At 41.1% G+C, this 20,272-nt stretch overlaps 1 protein-coding gene across 3 annotated transcripts in view; it reads left to right on the top strand.

Moving 5' to 3' along the window:
* Positions 1-157: 157 nt before the first annotated feature.
* LOC105492661 (signal transducing adaptor molecule 2) overlaps positions 158-20,272 on the top strand; it is a 54,380-nt gene continuing 34,265 nt past the window's right edge. For 2 of the 3 annotated variants that reach the window (XM_011759896.3, XM_071072764.1), the window contains exon 1: positions 158-349. In XM_011759896.3, coding sequence (XP_011758198.1) covers positions 310-349 — 40 coding nt within the window. In that variant the 5' untranslated portion in view covers positions 158-309. The remainder of the gene's footprint in view (positions 350-20,272) is intronic. The other variant, XM_071072763.1, reaches the window with a different exon arrangement.

Genomic DNA, 20,272 nt, shown 5'->3' with positions numbered 1-20,272 from the left:
GAAAGGTGGCCGTAGCGGCCGCCTGACCCCTACAAAAGTCTGGGACTGGGGCAGCGACAAAGGCCTTGGGAGGACGCCCGTGATCGGAGGGATCTTGCCCCGGGAGAAAAGTTGGGACAGGAGCGCGGGGTCGAAGGGTGGACTCCGAGCCGGCCCGTCAGGCAGGAGCCGGGCAGGTGCGGTGGCGGAAGTGCGGGGACGGAGGCCGAAGCGGAGCGGTCTAGGGAGCCGTGGCCGCGGGTCACCCGGCGGGGAGCAGTTGCGGAGTCTCAGCTAGACAGCAGCGAGTAGGGCTCGGGCGCCGGCGAGATGCCTTTGTTCACCGCCAACCCCTTCGAGCAAGACGTGGGTGAGTGTTGTGCCCGGTCCTGGACTGCTCTGTGCCCGGCCCTGGACTGCTGTTTGTCCAGCTAGAAAGTGGGCGGTAGCGACTCCGGACTAGGAAGCCAAGCGTAGGGAGGGGAGGGGCGGTGCCGCCCGCTACTTCGACGTTGGGATTTTTCTGGGGGCAACCTCGGCGCGTCGCTAGCGATTTGGGGAGTGCTTCCTGCCGCGTGAATTTGGGGACGCTCAAAGGGCCGTTCTCCCTTCCAAGCGTAGGATTTGGGAAGAGCCTAGGGCTTGCTGGAGACTGGACTGATTAAGTAATTGTGTAGTTGGTGATTAAAAACTTCCTGCTCGTTCGACAGCTAGTTATCTCTGTGTCTGCCCCATCATTTTTTGAGGATGATGCAGCAGTGGAGACCCTACTGTCTAGAGAAGCCCAACACCAGACACTTAACACCTAGACAGCCGCATTGGATAGGAAGAACTTACTTCCCATTATTTATATTACTCTTGCATTAAATCCCTGATAGGGTAGTCTTAAGATTTATTGCAGTTGTAAAGGTGTTGCTCTTCATCCCCGAATTGCAAAGATTGCACGGGTGCTAGGAGATGTTCTGTTTTAGAGTATGAAAAGGAAATCTCGAGTCTCAAAACACTCCAGAACAACAAGTATTTTACTTGTTGCGGTCATAAAGCGCTGGTCTGAGTGACTGTAGAATGAGAAAAACATGGACAAGATATATACGAAATTATTTTGGAAATTTGAGTAACACTAAAACAAACAGACATATATGTATGTATTTTTGAGAGTCTGAGTCTCACTATGTTGCCCAGGTGCGACTAGAATTCCTCTCGCCTCAGTCTCCACGTCCGTTTTCCCTTCCCGAGTAGCTGGGACTACAGGTTTGTTTTTTGTTTCTTTTTGTAGCCTTAGTTAACAGAACTCTAGGTAAAGTTTTAGAACTTGAAAATGGGGTTGGGGCAGGGGGACTCACAAGAATACAGTACATCTTGGGCAGTAATTCACCTGTTTCTTGGTTAGCATTTGGTTATTAGGAAACTGCAGAAACTGCCGTATTCTGGTACGTTGTGTAATCCCTAAGCCATTTAAAAAAATATGTTTGAGTCAAATAATATATGTAAATAGTTCAAATTTGTATGTTCCTTATTTCATTCAACTTTTTTCTTGGTGGCTGAATACAGGTAACTGGCATAAATCTGGGAAACATCACTCTGAGGCTCACTGTTTCCTTTTGAAACACTTCATTGCAGTATTTATTCTTTTGTTTGAATCATACTACCTTTGTGCAACTTGTACTTTAAAAAAATTGCTTTTAAAAGAACACTTTGGTTCTGTTGTAATGAAATAAAACAGAAGGTACAAAATAGAATTAGACAAATGTTTTTAAAACTTAAAAACCGTGAACTCTTTTCTTTAAGGTAAATCTTTCTTGGAAGTTGATTGTTTTCTGATGGAAAAATTCTCTGGTGGAAGTAGGCAGAGTTACTCCTACTGTTCTGTTCTAAACCTTTCCCTGCCTGGCTCCCGAGGCTCCAGCATGGTTTAGTGGATCACAGTTTAGTCCCACAGTTGTAAAGGAGGCACTGCTGTTGAAATTTAAAAAACAAAAACAAAAAAACTGTGTCTAGATTATTTTATGGCCAATGCCATAAGCCAGAGCTTCAAGTAGTTACATATTAGCTTAAGGATGGCTGAATTCAGTACCCCAAAGGCATTTTAAGGGTGAAAGAATGAATTTGAGGCCCTCGTGCAACTTCTAGACAAGAGAATGGAGTTAGAAAAAGTAGAATGAAATACTAAGGAGCTCAAGTTGGACTTGCACATATATCATAGAAGGAAAATTACATGTTGCGTTTTTCATATCTTGAAACTTTTCATTTTAAATCGTTAATACAAAGCAAGGGCCAGACACGGTGGCTCACGCCTGTAATCCCAGCACTTTGGGAGGCTGAGGTGGGTGGATCACCTGAGGTCGGGAGTTCGAGACCAGCCTGACCAACATGGTGAAACCCTGTTTCTACCAAAATGCAAAAAATTAGCCAGGCATGGTGGCGCGTGCCTGTAGTCCCTGCTACTCGGGAGGCTGAGGCAGGAGAATCGCTTGAACCCAGGAGGTGGAGGTTGCAGTGAGCCGACATCTCACCACTGCACTCCAGCCTGGCAACAGAGCAAGACTCCGTCTCAGAAAATATATATATATATGTATATACACTCACACATATATACATATACACACACACAGAGAAGTCATTAATTTGGCTTGAGATATCTATAGGAATGTTACTTTACATTGTCATTGTCTTTTTCACTTGTTCTCCTTGATTCAGTGAGATTTTTATTACCTTTTTTTTTTTTTGGTCATTCCTTTGTTCACTCTTCATTCACCAGACATATAATGAATAATTACTGTGTCAAACATTGTGTTAACCTATGAACACAAAATAAATAGACTGTGAGTTCCTGCCTTCAAGGAACTCTCAGTCTAATGAAGGAAACATACAGACATAAGAATTGTAATTTAGTACAAGTATATTGCCAGAAATATACAAGAAACCTTACATTCTCTCTTTATTTGAAATATAGTACCTGAAGAAAAGACAAGGACCTTCAGATAGGAGCTTTCTCTGAGAAGGTGTTGACACTATCCTCTCCTTCCCACCTTTTCTTTTTTCTTTTCTTTTTTTTTTTTTGAGACGAATCTGTCTCCCAGGCTGGAGTGCAGTGGCCTGATCTGCACTGCAACCCCACCTCCCAGGTTCAAGCAATTCTCTTGCCTCAGCCTCCCAAGTAGCTGGGACTATAGGTGCGCACCACCACACCTGGCTAATTTTTGTATTTTTAGTAGAGATGGGGGTTTCACCATGTTGGCCAGGCTGGTCTTGAACTCCTGCCCTCAAGTGATCTGCCCGCCTCAGCCTCCCAAAGTGTTGGGATAACAGGCGTGAGCCACTGTGCCCAGCCTCCTTCCCCCCTTCTCTGATAGCACTTTCACAACAGGAAGTAACCACCTTTTGCTAGTGTATGATATGCTCATTTTATGATTAAAGGCCTTTAAAGATTAATCTCTTTTGGTAGGTGAAGAGTCTTGCTTAAGGGTGAGCAGTCTTTCTGACATTCATACGAGGAAGGAATCCTTTTCTTAGAGGCTGAGAAAAGGATGGATCAAGGTGTCTTAGGAAGGCACTCATGAATTGATGATGATATGTGACTTGTCAAATGGAAGCAGGTCAAAGTCTAGAAAGTAGGGAACTCTTGGCAAATTCCTATATTTTCTTGGCATCAGAACCTAAGCCCTGAAGAATATACTAGATTTGGTAGTATTAGAGCTCTTTAAACATTTTATTGGAATTCCTCAAATCTAGATTCATTTTTTTGTTTTGTTTAATAAGATTTCTTTGATGTGTTCTGAGGGGAAAAAAGAAAATATCCTTATATCCCGCCTCTTCTCCCCAACGGGGGCCTCAAGTGTTAGAGGGGTATGGGGATCTTGAGGTGGAGCCTGGTTGGAGTAGCCATTCTCATAGAATTCTGAGGGGAAAGTGAAACATGGGGGACGGGGCCATAGTGGTTAGTGTTAACAGAGAAGATGTCATTTCTTTATTCATTGATTTCCAAGTCATGACTTTTCTGTTCTAAGCCTTAACTCTGGTTCTTGTTTGCATATCTTTTTTCCCCTTACTCAGCCAGGCAATCTTTCTTGCCAGTTTTCTGCCTCTGTGCTATTTACCATTCATTGCTAAATGTTTGCTTCTTTCAACCTTGGTATTTCCTTTAAAGATATACTTGTGTCCCACAAAGCTGAGCTCAGATTCTACCTCTACAAAACTGTGGACGCAGCGGTTTGATTTGTGAACTTTTAAGAGAATACGTTTCCAAACGACTTTTTAATGTGTGTATTGCTGTGTTTTTGACTTTTGCTGTGTTAGAAGACATTGACCAGGAAGTAGCTTAAGACTTTCTCCAGTGAAATGCAGTCATGCAGTCCTTTTCTCCAGTGAAATTTTATAAAAAATCCCAATATAAAAATAGATAACTGATAGCATAAGAATAATACAAATTCATTTTATACATTCAAATTTATAACATTTGCTTAACTAGGCCACTCTGTACAATAAGTTAAAATCTTCGTAAAAAAGTAAAATTAAAAGTTTTTTGGTTTTGAATAAGAATAGTAGACTTAGCCAAGTTTTTTCTAATGTATTTTGTAGCTTTTTAAACTATGAAATATTTTCAGCATAAAATACAAAATATGAACTCCCATTCCTGCCAGGCAATTATGTCAAGTACTAATATTCTGATATACTTGATTCTTTTTTTAAAGAAAGGAACATTCAAGATGCAGTGAAATACTTTAGTATTTTTAGCAGCTACCTGATCCCATTCTTCCTCCTTTCTCAGAGTTAAACACTCTATAAATAGATGGAAATTCTCTTTAATAGTATATATACTACACTTACAAATTACTGTATATTGTTTAGATGTTTTTAAACTTTTAAAAAGTAGTGTCTTTTTGTCATTCTGCAACTTTCGTCATTCAGCATTTCTTTTTTTTTGAGACAGAGTCTTGCTCTGTCGCCCAGGCTGGAGTGCAGTGGTGTGATCTCAGCTCACTGCAACCCCTACTTCCCAGGTTCAAGCAATTCTTGTGCCTCAGCCTCCTGAGTAGCTGGGGTTACAGGCGTGCACCACCATGCTCTGCTAGTTTGGCATGTTTTAGCAGAGTTGGGGTTTTGCCATGTTGGCCAGGCCGGTCTTGAACTCCTGACCTCAGGTGATCTGCCTGCCTTGGCCTCCCAAAGTGCTGGGATTACAGGCATGAGTCACCGTGCCTGGCCCATACAGCATTTCTTTGCGAGAGTTATTCATGTTGATGTTTGTAGCTCTAGGTTATTAATTTTAATGGCTGTGTGATACTATACCACTATATGAATATGCATTATCTGTTGTCCTATTGACTAACATGACTTTATTTCCAATTTCTTGCACCTACAGACAGCTCTGTATTGAACGTTTTTATCTGTGTTTTCTTGTGTGCAACTCCTGACCTCGTGATCCGCCTGCCTCGGCCTCCCGAAGTGCTGGGATTACAGACCTGAGCCACCGTGCCTGGCAGAGCGTAAAATTCTTTTTTTTTTTTTTTTTTTTGAGACGGAGTCTCGCTCTGTCACCCAGGCTGGAGTGCAGTGGCCGGATCTCTGCTCACTGCAAGCTCCGCCTACCGGGTTTACGCCATTCTCCTGCCTCAGCCTCCCGAGTAGCTGGGACTACAGGTGCTCGCCACCTCGCCCGGCTAGTTTTTTTTGTACTTTTTTTAGTAGAGACGGGGTTTCACCGTGTTAGCCCGGATGGTCTCGATCTCCTGACCTCGTGATCCGCCCGTCTTGGCCTCCCAAAGTGCTGGGATTACAGGCTTGAGCCACCGCGCCTGGCCAGAGCGTAAAATTCTTAAAGGTTGTTGTCTTGAACAGGAATTCTTCAGTAGAAGTGTAGCTCTTGGCCTGGTGTGGTGGCTCATGCCTGTAATCCCAACACTTTGGGAGGCTGAGGTGGGCAGATCACCTGAGGTCAGGAGTTCAAGACCAACCTGGCCAACGTGGTGAAACCTGACTCTACTGAAAATACAAAAATTAGCTGAGTGTGGTAGTGAATGCCTGTCATCCCAGCTGCTTGGGAGGCTGAGGTAGAAGAATCACTTGAACCTGGGAGGTGGAGATTGTGCCACTGCACTCCAACCAGGGCAACAGAGTAAGACTCCGTCTCAAAAAAAAAAAAAAAAAAAAAAAAAAAAGAAATGTAGGTCTTGCAAAGTCACCCTTCCAAGGGTTTGTTGATTTCCTTCCTGTCAGCAGTGAAATTCCTGTTGTTCCACATCCTCACTAATGCTGAGCATTGTCACATTTTCTTTATGCCTATTTGATGGGTATGAAGTAAGACATTGTTTTCATTTCATTTTCAATTTCCACTTCATTGCCAGTGAAGATGAGCATCTTTTCATATGTTTCTTCATCATTCTGTTTTCTTTTTCTATAAATTGCCTGCTCATTACTTTTATTATTCTATTGGGTTACTTTTTAAAAATTGATGGCAGGGTGCAGCAGCTCACACCTGTAATCCCAGCACTTGGTGGATTGCTTGATCTCAGGAGTTCGAGATCAGCCAAGGCCACATGATGAAACCCCGTCTCTACAAAAAATACAAAAATTAGCTGAGCATGGTGGCGCATGCCTGTAGTCCGAGCTACTTGGGAGATTGAGGTGGGAGGATGGCTTGAGCTGGGGAGCTTGAGGCTACAGTGAGCCATGATTGCGCCACTGCATTCCAGCCTGGGTGACAGAGCCAGATCCTGTCTCTCAAATAAAACAAAACAAAAAAACGAAACCAAAAACCAACACCGAAAAATAAAATTGATTTTTAGAGTTCCAGATACATTTCCTACTAATCTTTAGTTGGGTATGTGTGTTGCAAATCTGTATTCTAGTTCTTTTTGTTTCTGGTGTCTTTTATTGTAAAGAAAATGTGAGTTTTCACTTAGTGATATTTGTCATTCTCCCTTAGTTTTATTTTTCTTAAGAAAGGCTTTAGGGCTGAGTGTGGTGGCTCACACCTGTAATAAGGAAAAGAAACCCTTCTCCACCCTGAGGTTATACAGATCGTTTCATATTTTCTTCTGCAAGTTTTACTAAACTCTTGATTTTCACATTTAGGTCTTTGATCCACCAGGAATTATTTTTTGTATAAGGTCTGCGGAGGAATTGAATTGGATAATCATTTGACAATAGATAATAATCAGTTGTCTAATCACTATGGATTGAATTGTCTGTTCTTTCCCCACTGTTTTATAATTGTCTTAGCTATTTTGGGCATTTCAAATGGATTATATGACAGATTGGTTAAAATCATTATACAAGGGAATTTCTTGTAGGTTTTTAGGATTTAAGAGAAAAGACATTAATTTTATTTTTGTTTCACATCAGCTGATATCGATAGTTTAAAAAATATTTTTATTCATTAATAATAACATTTAATAAGTTTATGTGTAATTTGAAAGTAAGTCAAGAAGAGAATGATTTTCTGCCAGTGAATATACAACATAATACTACAGCAGTGTGGTTAGGTGGATGTGTCTCTAGCATGGCTTTTGTTTAAATAAAGGACCTTAACCTGCATGTTAAGAATAGGCCTTGTGGCCGTGCGTGGTGGCTCACACCTGTAATCCCAACATGTTGGGATGCCGAGGTGGGCGGATCACAGGGTCAGAAGTTCGAGACCAGCCTGACCAACATGGTGAAACCCCGTCTCTACTAAAAATACAAAAATTAGCCGGACATGGTGGTGCACGCCTGTAATCCCAGCCACTCGGGAAGCTGAGGCAGGAAAATCACTTGAACCCGGGAGGCAGAGGTTGCAGTGAGCTGAGATTGTGCCACTGCACTCCAGCCTGGACGACAGAGCAAGACTCTGTCTCAAAAGAAAAAAAAAAAAAAGAAAAGAATAGGCCTTGTTTATAAGTATGTAGGGTAGGATAGCAAACTCTAGTTACTTGACAAGTGATGGTTCTAACCATCTATTACCCAGGTATCAAAATGAAACTTAAGGATATATCATTTATCTCTTGTTATTTTCTTCCTCTTTGGTTGTCTTTTGTCCTTGAATCTGACCACTTTTCTTCTCCCCCTTCCTTGATTTTTCATTTTGTTTAAGTTAAAAAGTTTTTATTTTATTTTATTTTTATTTTTATTTTTTTTGAGACGGAGTCTGGCTCTGTCGCCCAGGCTGGAGTGCAGTGGCCGGATCTCAGCTCACTGCAAGCTCCGCCTCCCGGGTTTACGCCATTCTCCTGCCTCAGCCTCCCGAGTAGCTGGGACTACAGGCGCCCGCCACATCGCCCGGCTAGTTTTTTGTATTTTTTTTAGTAGAGATGGGGTTTCACTGTGTTAGCCCGGATGGTCTCGATCTCCTGACCTCGTGATCCACCCATCTCGGCCTCCCAAAGTGCTGGGATTACAGGCTTGAGCCACCGCGCCCGGCTGTATTTTATTATTTTTTCTTTTTTGAGACACAGCCTCACTTGGTCACCCAGGCTGAAGTGCAGTGGTACAGTCTCAGCTCACTGCAGCCTCTGCCTCCTGGGTTCAAGCAATTCTCCTACCTCAGCCTCCTGAGTAGCTGGGATTAGAAGCGCCCACCACCATGCCTGGCTAATTTTTTTGTTGTTGTATTTTTTCTAGAAATGGGGTTTCACCATGTGGTCCAGGCTGGTCTTCAACTCCTGACCTCAAGTGATTCACCTACCTTGGCCTCCCAAAGTACTGGGATTATAGGAATGAGCACCATGCCTGGCCTAAGTTACAAAGTTTTTAAAAGTGTTTTTGCTTACAGTCTTTTTCCTGTTATAAAAATAGCAGCTAATTGGCAATATTTGTCCAATACCATGGGTGAGAAGGATATTAGTTCCTGAGGTATTTTGGTATTGTTGAAACATTCTTTTCCCTCATCCTTTCTTTTTTAGGATTAAGTTTCACATTGACTTATTGGCATCTGCTGTCTTTTTTGGTGTAATAAGTGTTGCTCTCAGCTTTTAGACTTCCTTTAGCATTATTTTCTTAATGGGTCTGTGGCTGCTATGCTTAAAGGACAAGCACCTCTCTGTCCCTGTAGCACCTTGTGGAACATTTGCAGTTCTTTACCATGGAGACCTGTTATGGTGATCTCTGTTCCATTCAGGGAGGCCTTTCTTTAGTTTTCTCCAGTTAAGGAATGTTAAAAATGAAGTATCTTGTGAAGTAGTTCCAGTTCTTACTGACTTTTAATGCAAGCTCAGAACTGTGTTTTATCTCATATTTTATAAAAGCATGAGGGGAAATGGTGAAGGATTAAAAAATTTTTATTATGTGCAGTCTCCCTCATATTTAGTATCATTTTTAAATGATAGCATTCGGATGAAAAATTTGTTATGCAGTGAAATTTTTATTGTATCTGAAAACTTGCAGACTATTTTCTTGGTCGGTAAACATTCCCTTAGTAAGCACTTGCCTATTTTCATTTGCAATATGAGAATTGTAGTGACTCAGAATTTTACTTCTCATTTGTACTAAAAGTTTTTTTTTTAATTCTTATCTGGAACAGCAGCTTTTACTTTCATTTGTCATGGGATGTATTATCTTAACCTTCTCTTCTAAAAAGAGATCTGCTTAAAGAAATCTAGCATGTGCAGTGTTTTGGTTTGTCCACAGCAGTACTAAGTCCTTGAGATGGAGGGTTGAAGGGGAAGAACTTTTTTTTTCCCAAACATTAATACCTTATTAGGTTCTGTTAAGTTATCTGATAATGAATAAACATTTGTATCTAATGTAGAGATTGAACCTAAGAAGGTCATTGTGGCAGATATCTGGGAATGGCCATTGTCCCCTGAAAATTATTGACATTCTGAAGTGGCCACCTGCTTATAGGTGTTAAGAATAGGCTTTGTGTGTATGTATGTAGGGTAGGATATCAAACTCTGGTTACTTGACAACTATTGGTTCTAACTATTTATCACCCAGATATCAAAATAAAACTTAAGGATATATCATTTCTTTATCTTTTGTTATTTTTTTCTCCTTGGTTGTTTTCTGTCTCTGAATCTGACCACTTCTCTTCTTCCCTGCCTTGATTTTTCATTTTGTCGTATTATTACAATTTTATGTCAGAAATTTGTCAGTACATGATGATGTAGTTTTAAAATTTTTAGCCATTCTAGTGGGTATCTCATTATGGGCTTTGTCATTGTTGTTGATTTTGAGACAGAGTCTTGCTCTGTCCCCCAGGCTGGAATGCAGTGACATGATCTGGGCTCACTGCAACCTCTCCCTCCCAGGTTCAAGCGATTCTCCTACCTCCCGAGTAGCTGGGACTACAGATGTACACCACCATGCCTGGCTAGTTTTTGCATTTTCAGTAGAGACAGGGTTTCCCTGTGTTGGCCAGGCTTGTCTCCAGCTCCTGGCCTCATGTGATCCGCTCGCCTTGACCTCCCAAAGTGCTGGAGTTACAGGCGGGAGCCACCATGCCTGGCCTTCATTGTAGTTTTAATATGCATTTACCTGATAACTCTTGATGTTGGGCACCTTTAAATATATTTATTTTGCTAAATGGATATTCTCTTTTTCAAAGTACTACTTGTTTAAGTATTTTGTCCATTTTTCTTTTCACGTAATTTTCACAACTCTTTTAAGCACGGCAGCTATTTTAATCTCCATTTGACAAATGAGAACATGGATTTGAGTTTGAGTCAAAATGAAGGTGAACTACTCCAAAGCTTATAAGCTAGTAAGAAAGCTTCAGAGCTGGATGTAGGCAGGGCAGGTCCTTGTTGTTTAACTGGTGATGTGTATCCCACCCCTGAAGCCTGACAGTACTCCACAGGTGCATACAGAGTGTGCATAATGGTCTTCTCGGTCTGCAGAGGTAATGTAATCATATGCCTGGCCTATTTGCTTTTGATTCTCTATCTGTAACTTTTTGGCATGCTAGTGGCTACCTTGGAGACTCTTTTTTTTTTTCCCGAGACAGAGTCTCGTTCTGTTGCCCAGGCTGGAGTGCAGTGGCGCTATTTTGGCTCACTGCAACCTCCATCTCCCGGGTTCAAGTGATTCTCCTGGCACAGCCTCCTGAGTAGTTGGGACTACAGGTGTGTGCCACCCCACCCAGATAATTTTTTGTATATATATATTTTTTTAATAGAGATGGGGTTTCACCATGTTAACCAGGCTCGTCTTGATCTCCTGACCTTGTGATCTGCCCGCCTCAACCTCCCAAAGTGGTGAGATTACAGACATGAGCCACTGCACCCGGCTGACTCATTTTTCCTTTATCCCAGTCACTAGAAAATGTCTGGCACATTATGCTTCCTAATAGGCCTATTACAATGGAAATTATAACATGTGTGCTGCTGCCCTGTCTCCTGAGTAAGGGTGTGTATAAATGAGTGTGCTCATTTTGTGGAGTTAGGGGGACATGGTTCTCACCTAACAGGATTACAGAGGGTATTTTGGAAATATCAGCCAAGAAGAAAGTAAACTTGTAGGAAAATAAAGGCTGGCCCCAGGACTTGCCTTTTTAATAGATGGTTTAAAATATTAAAAGACAGTAAAAGGGAATTTTTATGTGTTTTTCCCCCTTCTTTTCTTCCTGGCTCCCCTTACGCTCAATTCTCTTAATTCCTCCTAATCGCCCCAAAAATGTTGGTGGCGACATGAGAAATGAATAGAATGGCAATGACTGATCTGTATTGCATCCGAGGAAGCAGCTCTTGAATATATTGTATTATTATATGGTTTAGTAAATGGAGTTAATCGGTGGGCACAGTGGCTCACACTTTTAATCCCAGCACTTTGGGAGGCCTAGGTGAGCAGATCACCCGAGGTTAGGAGTTCGAGACCAGCCTGACCAACGTGGAGAAACCCCACCCCTACTAAAAATACAAAATTAGCCCGGCATGGTGGTGCATGCCTGTAATCCCAGGTACTTGGGAGGCTGAGGCAGGAGAATCGCTTGAACTCGGGAGGCAGAGGTTTGCATTGAGCCGAGATTGTGCCATTGCACTCCAGCCTGGGCAACAAGAGCAAAACTGCATCTCAAAAAAAAAAAAAGTTAATCATGGCACTCTGCCTAATTCATTGCTTATAAACGAGAGTTGAATTTGCGTGTTTCCTATTCAGCGTGTTTAAGATATGTATTATCAGGGGAACCCGCCCCCAATATTTCAATGTAGGTTCTTTCTAGTTTCCCTAAGTGTCAGCCGGTCTCAGAAAGAGAAAGAGTACAAAGAGAGGAATTTTACGGCTGGGCCGCCGGGGGTGACATCACATATCGGTAGGTCTGTAATGCCCCACCTGAACCGCAAAACCAGCAAGTTTTTATTAAGGATTTCAAAAGGGGAGGTGGTGTATGAACAGGGAGTAGGTCACAAAGATCACATGCTTCTGAGGCCAGTAAAGATCACAAGGCAAAGGGCAAAATTAGAATTACTAATGAGGATCTGTGTTCAGCTGTGCACGTATTGTCTTGATTAACATCTTAACAGAAAACAGGGTTCAAGAGCAGAGAACCAGTCTGACCAAAATTTACCAGGCTGGACTTTCCCAATCCTAGTAAGCCTGGGGATACTGCAGGAGACCAGGGTGTATTTCAGTCCTTGTCTCAACCACATAAGACAGACACTCCCAGAGCGGCCGTTTATAGACCTCCCCCCAAGAATGCACTTCTTTTCCTAGGGTCTTAATATTTAATATTCTTTGCTAGGAGAAGAATTGAGTATCTCTCCTCCTTGCACATCTGTTTATAGACTCTCTGCAGGAAGAAAAATATGGCTCTTTTTGCCACACCCCGCAGGCAGTCAGACCTTATGGTTATCTTCCCTTGTTCCCTAAAATTGCTGTTATTCTGTTCTTTTTTAAGGTGCACTGATTTCATATTGTTCAAACACACGTTTTACAGTCAGATTTCATATTCTTAAAACACATGTTTTACAATCAATTTGTATAGTTAACACAATCATCACAGAGTCCTGAGGTGATGTACATTCTCAGCTTACGAAGATAACAGGATTAAGAGATTAAAGACAGGCATAAGAAATTAATAAGAGTATTATTTGGGAACTGATAAATGTCCATGAAATCTCCACAACTTATATTCAGAGATTGCAGTAAAGACAGGCCTAAGAAATGATAAAAGTATTAATTTTGGGAACTGATAAATGTCCATGAAATCTTCACAATTTATGTTCCTCTGCCATGGCTCCAGCCAGTCCCCCCATTCAGGGTCCCTGACTTCCTGCAACAGTGTATACATAGGGAAACAGAAAAACTATGTTAATTTGGCAATTTTGAACAAAAATTACTCTCAAGAGGCAGTTTAATGTAGTGATTTGAACCTGGAGCACACACTCTGAGCCAGATGGCACAGATTGAAATCTCTATTTTATTGCTTACTAACTGTATAACCTTGTGCTAGTTATTTAATAATTTTCTGGACCAGGTGCAGTGGCTCATGCCTGTAATCCCAGCACTTTGGGAGGCCGAGGCGGGCAGATCACCTGAGGTCAGGAGTTCGAGACCAGCCTGACCAACATGGCAAAACCTTGTCTCTACTAAAAATGCAAAAATTACCCAGCCATGGTGGCATGCGCCTGTAGTTCCAGCTACTCGGGAGGCTGAGGCAGGAGAATTGCTTGAACCCGGGAGGCAGAGGTTGCAGTGAGCTGAGATCGTGCCATTCTACTCCAACCTGGGCGACAGAGTGAGACTGTATCTCAAATAATAAGAATAAGAAGAATTTTCTGTATCTCAGCTTTCCCATTTATATAGTTTTTATTTTTATTTATTTATTTTACATGCAAGGTTGTAAAATAACCCAGCCCAGGCTGGAGTACAGTGGCACAATCATAGCTCACTGTAACCTCAAACTCCTGGGCTCATGCACTCTCCTGTTTCAGCCTTCTGAGTAGCTAGAACTGCAAGTGTGCATCACTGTACCAGACTACTTTTTAAATTTTTTTGTTGTTGTTGTTAGAGATGAGGGATCTTACTGTGTTGCCCAGGCTGGTCTTGAACTCCTGGACTCTCAAGTGATCCTCCTGGCTTGGCCTCCCAAAGTGCTAGGATTACAGGTGTGAACCACCAGTCCCCAATTATGAGAATCCTTCATTTGATTGAGGAGCAAGTGATTTAGCATATGTAAAATGCTCAGGAGTTATTGCTTAATTCCTATTATTGTTTTTAATTAAATTGTTAATTAATTGAGCGTGGTGGCTCAAGCCTGTAATCCCAGCACTTTGGGAGGCCGAGACAGGCGGATCACGAGGTCAGGAGATCGAGACCATCCTGGCTAACACAGTGAAACCCCGTCTCTACTAAAAAAAATACAAAAAACTAGCCAGGCTTGGTGGCGAGTGCCTGTAGTCGCAGCTACTCGGGAGACTGAGGCAGGAGAATGGCGTAAACCCGGGAGGTGGAGCTTGCAGTGAGCTGAGATCCGGCCACTGCACTCCAGCCTGGGCAACAGAGCAAGACTCCATCTCAAAAAAAAAAAAAATTGTATATATGTGTTTATATATATATATATATTTTATATATATATATATTTTTGGCTAGCTTTTCTCGGTTCTTATACTGCAATTTTAAGGTATAGAAACAATTGAGGGTTTTTCCTCCTATTAATAGATAAAAAGCAATTTTTTCCCCTAAGATTGCTATGGTGAGAATGTATCCCCCACAATTTACGTGTTGGAAACAGTCGCCAATGTAACAGTGTTGGGGGATGGGGCCTTTTGGGAAGTGTTTAGGTCATGAGAGTACCTCCTTTATGAATGGATTAATGCTGCAATAAAAAGGGCTTACAGGAGTGGGTTCACTCTCCCTTGCCCTTCCACCTTCTGCCATGTGAGGACACAGTAAGAAGGCCCTGACCAGATGCCATTGCTTTGATCTTGGACTTTCCAGCCTCCAGAACTGTGAGAAATAAATTTCTGTTCTTTATGAACTACCCCATTTCAGGTATTCTGTTAAATAGAAGTGTAAAACAGACTAAGACAAAATTCTAAATTGCTTTAGTCATGTCCAAAGGTATTGATACATAGTATCTTAATCATAATACATTTTTATGTTGCCTTCTGTTATACTTTAAATTATCCGCGTGTTCTGCTTGTTAGTTCCCATGTGATTGGGTATTACAAGTTTTTTTTTTTTTTTGAGACAGAGTCTCGCTCTGTTGCCCAGACTAGAGTACAGTTATGTAATCTTGGCTCACTGCAACCTCCACTTCCCAGGTTCAAGTGATTCTCCTGCCTCAGCCTCCTGAGTAGCTGGAACTACAGGCACCCACCACCACACCTGGCTAATTTTTTGTATTTTTAGTAGAGACAGGGCTTCACCATGTTGGCCAGGATGGTCTCGATCTCTTGACCTCGTGATCCACCCTGCTCGTCCTCCCAAAGTGCTGGAATTACAGGTGTGAGCCCCCCGCACCCAGCCCATTTAATGCATTTTTAAATTGAGATATTGTACTTTGCAGTTCAGAGATTCCATTTTTATATTTTCATTTCTCTGCTGAGCATTCACCAATCTTTGCATTCTTGAAAATATATATAATTCTCTAAAGTTCTTTCTTGCTAAGTCTAACATTTGGGTTATGCTAACATCTGTTTTTATTGACTAATCTTGATTTTGGGATACTTGTTTGCTTATTTAGTAATTTTTTATATTACGGTGGACATTGTGATTATTCTTTGTAGGGAAGCTAAATTACATTGTCTTCCTCTAAATGGTGTTGAGTTTTGTCAGGTTGTAATATTATTGGGGGGGATCTTTTAGGTTTTGACAGGCTTGGTTTTATTCCTTGGAGGAAGGCCTATTTTGGTTTTGAACTAAATTCTAGAGGACTTTTCCTCCTAAGGTGTGCCCTTTTTGGATTTTCAACTAAATGCATGAAGTGTTCTTTTGCTTTGTTTGGGCAGTGTTAATTAGCCTGCTTGGGCTGCCATAACAATACCATAGGCTAGGTAGCTTACACAGCAGAAATTTATTTTCTCACAGTTCTGGGGCCTGCAAGTCCGAGATCAAAGTGCCAGCAGAGGTGCTGTCTGGTGAGAGTTCGCCCCTTGGATTATATACAGCCCCCTTATTCCTGTGTCCTCATATGGCTTTTCCTGGCTGTGTGTACACAAAGAGAGTGCTAGCTCTCTGGTGTATCTTCTTAAAAGGACACTAATCTTGTTGGATCAGGGTCCCATCCTTTTGGCGTCATTTAACAATAATTACTTCCTTAGAGGCCCCATCTGCAAATACAGCCACACTGGGGATTACAGCTTCAACATAAGAATTTTGGGAGGAACACAAACATTCCATGCATAATAGGGAGGATGACTCCCAGTGCTGCTTGACCTTTCAGCCCCATAGAAGGTAATCTCTGCTAGACTGCATAGAGACTCATCTCGTGTGTTTGTGTAGCCCAGCCCTTGGCCAAGGGCCTCTGGTTAATCACCGTGCTTAGAAACCTGGTCTCCGTCTCTCAGCTGCTCTTCTTGGGCTAGTCCTCCTCTACTTGGGCTAGTCTTCCTTGTGCTGGACAGGAAAGTATTCCAAGGCAGAAAGCTGAGGCCATCGTGAGGCTCACTACATATTTTCCTTCCCTCAAAGATCTGGGACCTGCTCTGCCTGCTATTCATTCCCTGAAAACAATTGCCTCATCGATTTTGGCCTGTTTATAGTTGTTTTTGGTAGGATCGCAAGTCTGGTACCAGATATTCTATCATGTTTGGAAGCAGAAGACTAGTCATGAATTTTTATTTGCAAACATAATAGGAGGAGCTTTAAAGCTTTCTTGCAGGCATTCTTATTTCATGTAAATTTTTTATTACTGATAGAGCCTATTTTATTAAAAGTTTTATGGGTAGAGCTAGATTGTTTTTAAAGCTGTACTTTGAACATAATGACTAAGTTGGGCGGAGCCTTTTTGTTCCTTGTAGGTAGGTATTGATGGAATTATTCTTTATTATATTGTTAGAATCTTTCTAAGCTATTTCATGTTGTATTTGAGGCTTTCTACATACAGTAATCGAAGCCTGGTGATGAAATGTTATGACTTACACCCACCAAATGCTGGCAATTTAGCATTTAGGCCCCAGGAGGGCTCTTTCAACTTTCTCCCTCGCTATGCGTTTGACACAGAGTAATGTGATATAGGGCCCCAACATTGGGCAAAGTGACATGCTATAAAAGACTGGTTTCTTAATTATAATATTTAAGATTTCCCAGGGGTTTAAAATACTCCTAAGTGCGTAATTTAAATGTTATTTAGCTCACTTGAAAAACGAAGTCCTTTTTGGCAGGCCATTATGAAGTCTTCAGGTTTTATACTTTTTAAAAAGAGTAATTGTGAGTCTATATTTGTAGAGACTAAACTGTGCTTGATAGAGTGTTCAAATCAGGAATTTTCCATTTTCTGTGGAAATTAAATCGAATAAACAATAGTCTAATTAGATATTTTAAAAATTGTTGGGAGGCTTTAGAAGGCATCAGATAGGCTTCATATTTAATGTGTTACATGACCAGAATTGGAAAAATACCATGAAAAGTTGAATTCTAGCTGGACTAGGTAGGTTATTAGATGGTCTAAAATCAGACTCACCTGATTATGTTTGTGTCTTTGTACTCATACACATCCATACTCGTAAAATTTGCTAATTGGTGATGCTGGCTTCTCAGATCAATGAGGAAAGGATAGATTCTTAAATGGTAGAACTGACAACAAATTTGTAAAAATATTTTTCTGTTCCTGCCTCACACCGTGTGTGAGGGTCCAGATATACTAAATGAAGTTCTAGATACCCTAAAGATTTACATGTAAAAGGGGATTAATATACAGAAAAGAATGTGGGTGGATATTTAATCTTCAGGTAATTCAAACAGTATGCTAAATGACACTATAAAAAGAAAAATGGTAGATTCTGTTATAGCAAAAACTACATCATAAACGAATAGGAAAGATTGGCATGAAGCTGTAAAATATATGATTTGCTTTTCAGACTCAGTATATAAAGTTAGTCACCTGTCTAAGAAGCTCTTGAAGCATTGCCTTCCCCACTTACCCTGCCTCCTTGTTGAGACTCCCAAACATAGAGTTACTTCTCTCAGTAAATAAGAGGAGAACTAGAACTTCATAAGCCCACTAGTGCTGTTACCTTTTGTTGCCGTGTGGTGTTGCTATTGGAGTTTGATCTTATGTAGCCCCTTGAATATTTGTCTGCTCAGCAGTGAAGCTTTGGTTGGTCCAGAACTTTGCACACATCAGCCAAACCATGTCCACAGATGGGCATCAGAGTTAAAGCCCTTTTAGTTTATGTACTCAAAAGCTCTGCTGTTGTTTGCCACTTTACACATTGTACCAGGCTAATGGAGTGTGGAGGAGCAACCAACATCATTCATTCACTCATGAAACAAATATTGATGGAGCACCTACTTCGTGCCCTACATGCTGTTTATGTACTAAGAATAATAATTGTGAACAAAACAAACAAAAATTCATGCTATGATTGTTACATTCATCTGGGGGTGGAATGTGGTGAAAGGTTGTGACAAAGACAGATGCTAAACAAAAAAAAAAAAGCTGTGAAACATCTTCAGAAAGGACTATGCACAAAATCCTGACCTCCTAATTATTTTGTATTTAGTCTATGTGAGTCACCAATATGAATGATACCAGTAAGTATAACAAAGAAGACAGATTGAGTACCTAATGGATTTACAATCAGTTTACTGATAGCTTCTCTCTAGCTCGTTTTGGAACTTTATGGCCACTCTGTATATAATGGTACATTGTGCAGCTACTAAAAATACTGGTATAGATGTATATTTCTGAATGTGGACAGATGTTTATGAGTAGAAATGCATGTTAAGAAATGATACATTTAAGTATGATCACAATATTAGTGGGGAATATTTTTTCTGTACCCCTATGGTTTTCTTTGTGAGAAGGGAGTTCCATTAGTGTCACCCTGAGCCTGCCCTGTGTTTTGTTTTGTGGAGACAGGGCTCACTCTGTTGTCCACGTTGGAGTGCAGTGGTGCGATCTTGTCTCACTGCAACCTCGACCTCCCAGGCTCAAGCCATCCTCCTACCTCAGCCTCCCAAGTAGCTGGGACTACAGATGTGTGCCATCAGGCCCAGCTAACTTTTTTGTGTTTTTTGTAGAGACAGGGTTTTACCATGTTGCCCATGTTGGTGTTGAACTCCTGGGCTCAAGTGATCTGCCTGTCTTGGCCTCTCAAGTGCTGGGACGATAGGTGTGTGCCACCTCACCTGGCTTGCCCTTGCTTTTTTATTCACTTCATCTCTGGTGTGAGGACACCTGATTGGTAAGTTTGAGAATAACTGGCCTTATGTATGCCCTTCTGTGTAGGACTAGCTAGTCTTTCCACCACCACTGAGTGATTTTTCATTTACTTCTCCATGGAATAAGTTATGCAGAGGTTTACCCCTGCAGGGAGAGACCTTCTCCTCTTTAGTGCTAAGGCATGCCCACTTCTGGGGTTCACTACTAAATTCATTTGGCCAGTATATCTAAAGCTTCTGTTAGTAACAAAAGTGTTATTTTATTGTGTTTTTTTTCTCATCTTGTTCATAACTTAGCCAAGGAAGAAGTTGTCTGTTTTTGGGTGCTGTCTTTGTACACCTTATACTATTTAATTTTGCATTAGCTTTTATTATTTTTGTGTGTGTGTGTGTGTGTGTATATGTATGTGTGTGTATATATGTATATATAATGTCTGGAAGGATATACATCATAGTTTTAAAAGAGATTGGAAAAAGGTTTTTCCTTGTCTGTACTTCTGAATTCATGGAATTTATTAGATACGTAATTCAGAAATAGTTAAGCCTTGAAAACAATATAGTCTGCTCTGACTTTCCAAAGCAATAGTCTTTTTTGCGCAAGGGAAGAAGGTGAAAACCTGAGTAGGTATGTTTTACCTGCATAGTTTGGTGCCTGGATCTAGAACTTTCAGTAGACAAAAATATATTACTTTTCTAAAACCTTTGGTTTGTCATTTCATCACATGTCAAAACAGTTGCTTTCCATCCATAAGTAGTAGGCAATTTGCATGGCTTTTTAAAGTGAGTTCCAGCATTTAACTGAGGTTAACTGCATTGGTGTGTTTCTCTTTACTCACAAAGTATAGTTGTTTGCTAAGCCAGTTCATTTTTTGGCTTCTTTTGATTATTCCTTGCTGTTTAAAAAAAAAATTACTCTGGTTTCCTACCATCTTTCCTGATGATCACTGTGATATCACCTGTCGTGTGTGTGTGTGTGTGTGTGTGTGTGTGTGTGTGTGTGTGTGTGTATGTGTGTATGTTTTGCTAGCTTATTCTATATTTGAAATTATAGAGT

Source organism: Macaca nemestrina, chromosome 11 (assembly GCF_043159975.1).
Source record: "Macaca nemestrina isolate mMacNem1 chromosome 11, mMacNem.hap1, whole genome shotgun sequence".
Classification (NCBI taxonomy): Eukaryota; Metazoa; Chordata; class Mammalia; order Primates; family Cercopithecidae; genus Macaca; species Macaca nemestrina.
Note: the sequence above shows the minus strand (reverse complement) of the source record. Positions and strands in the feature narration are given on the sequence as shown.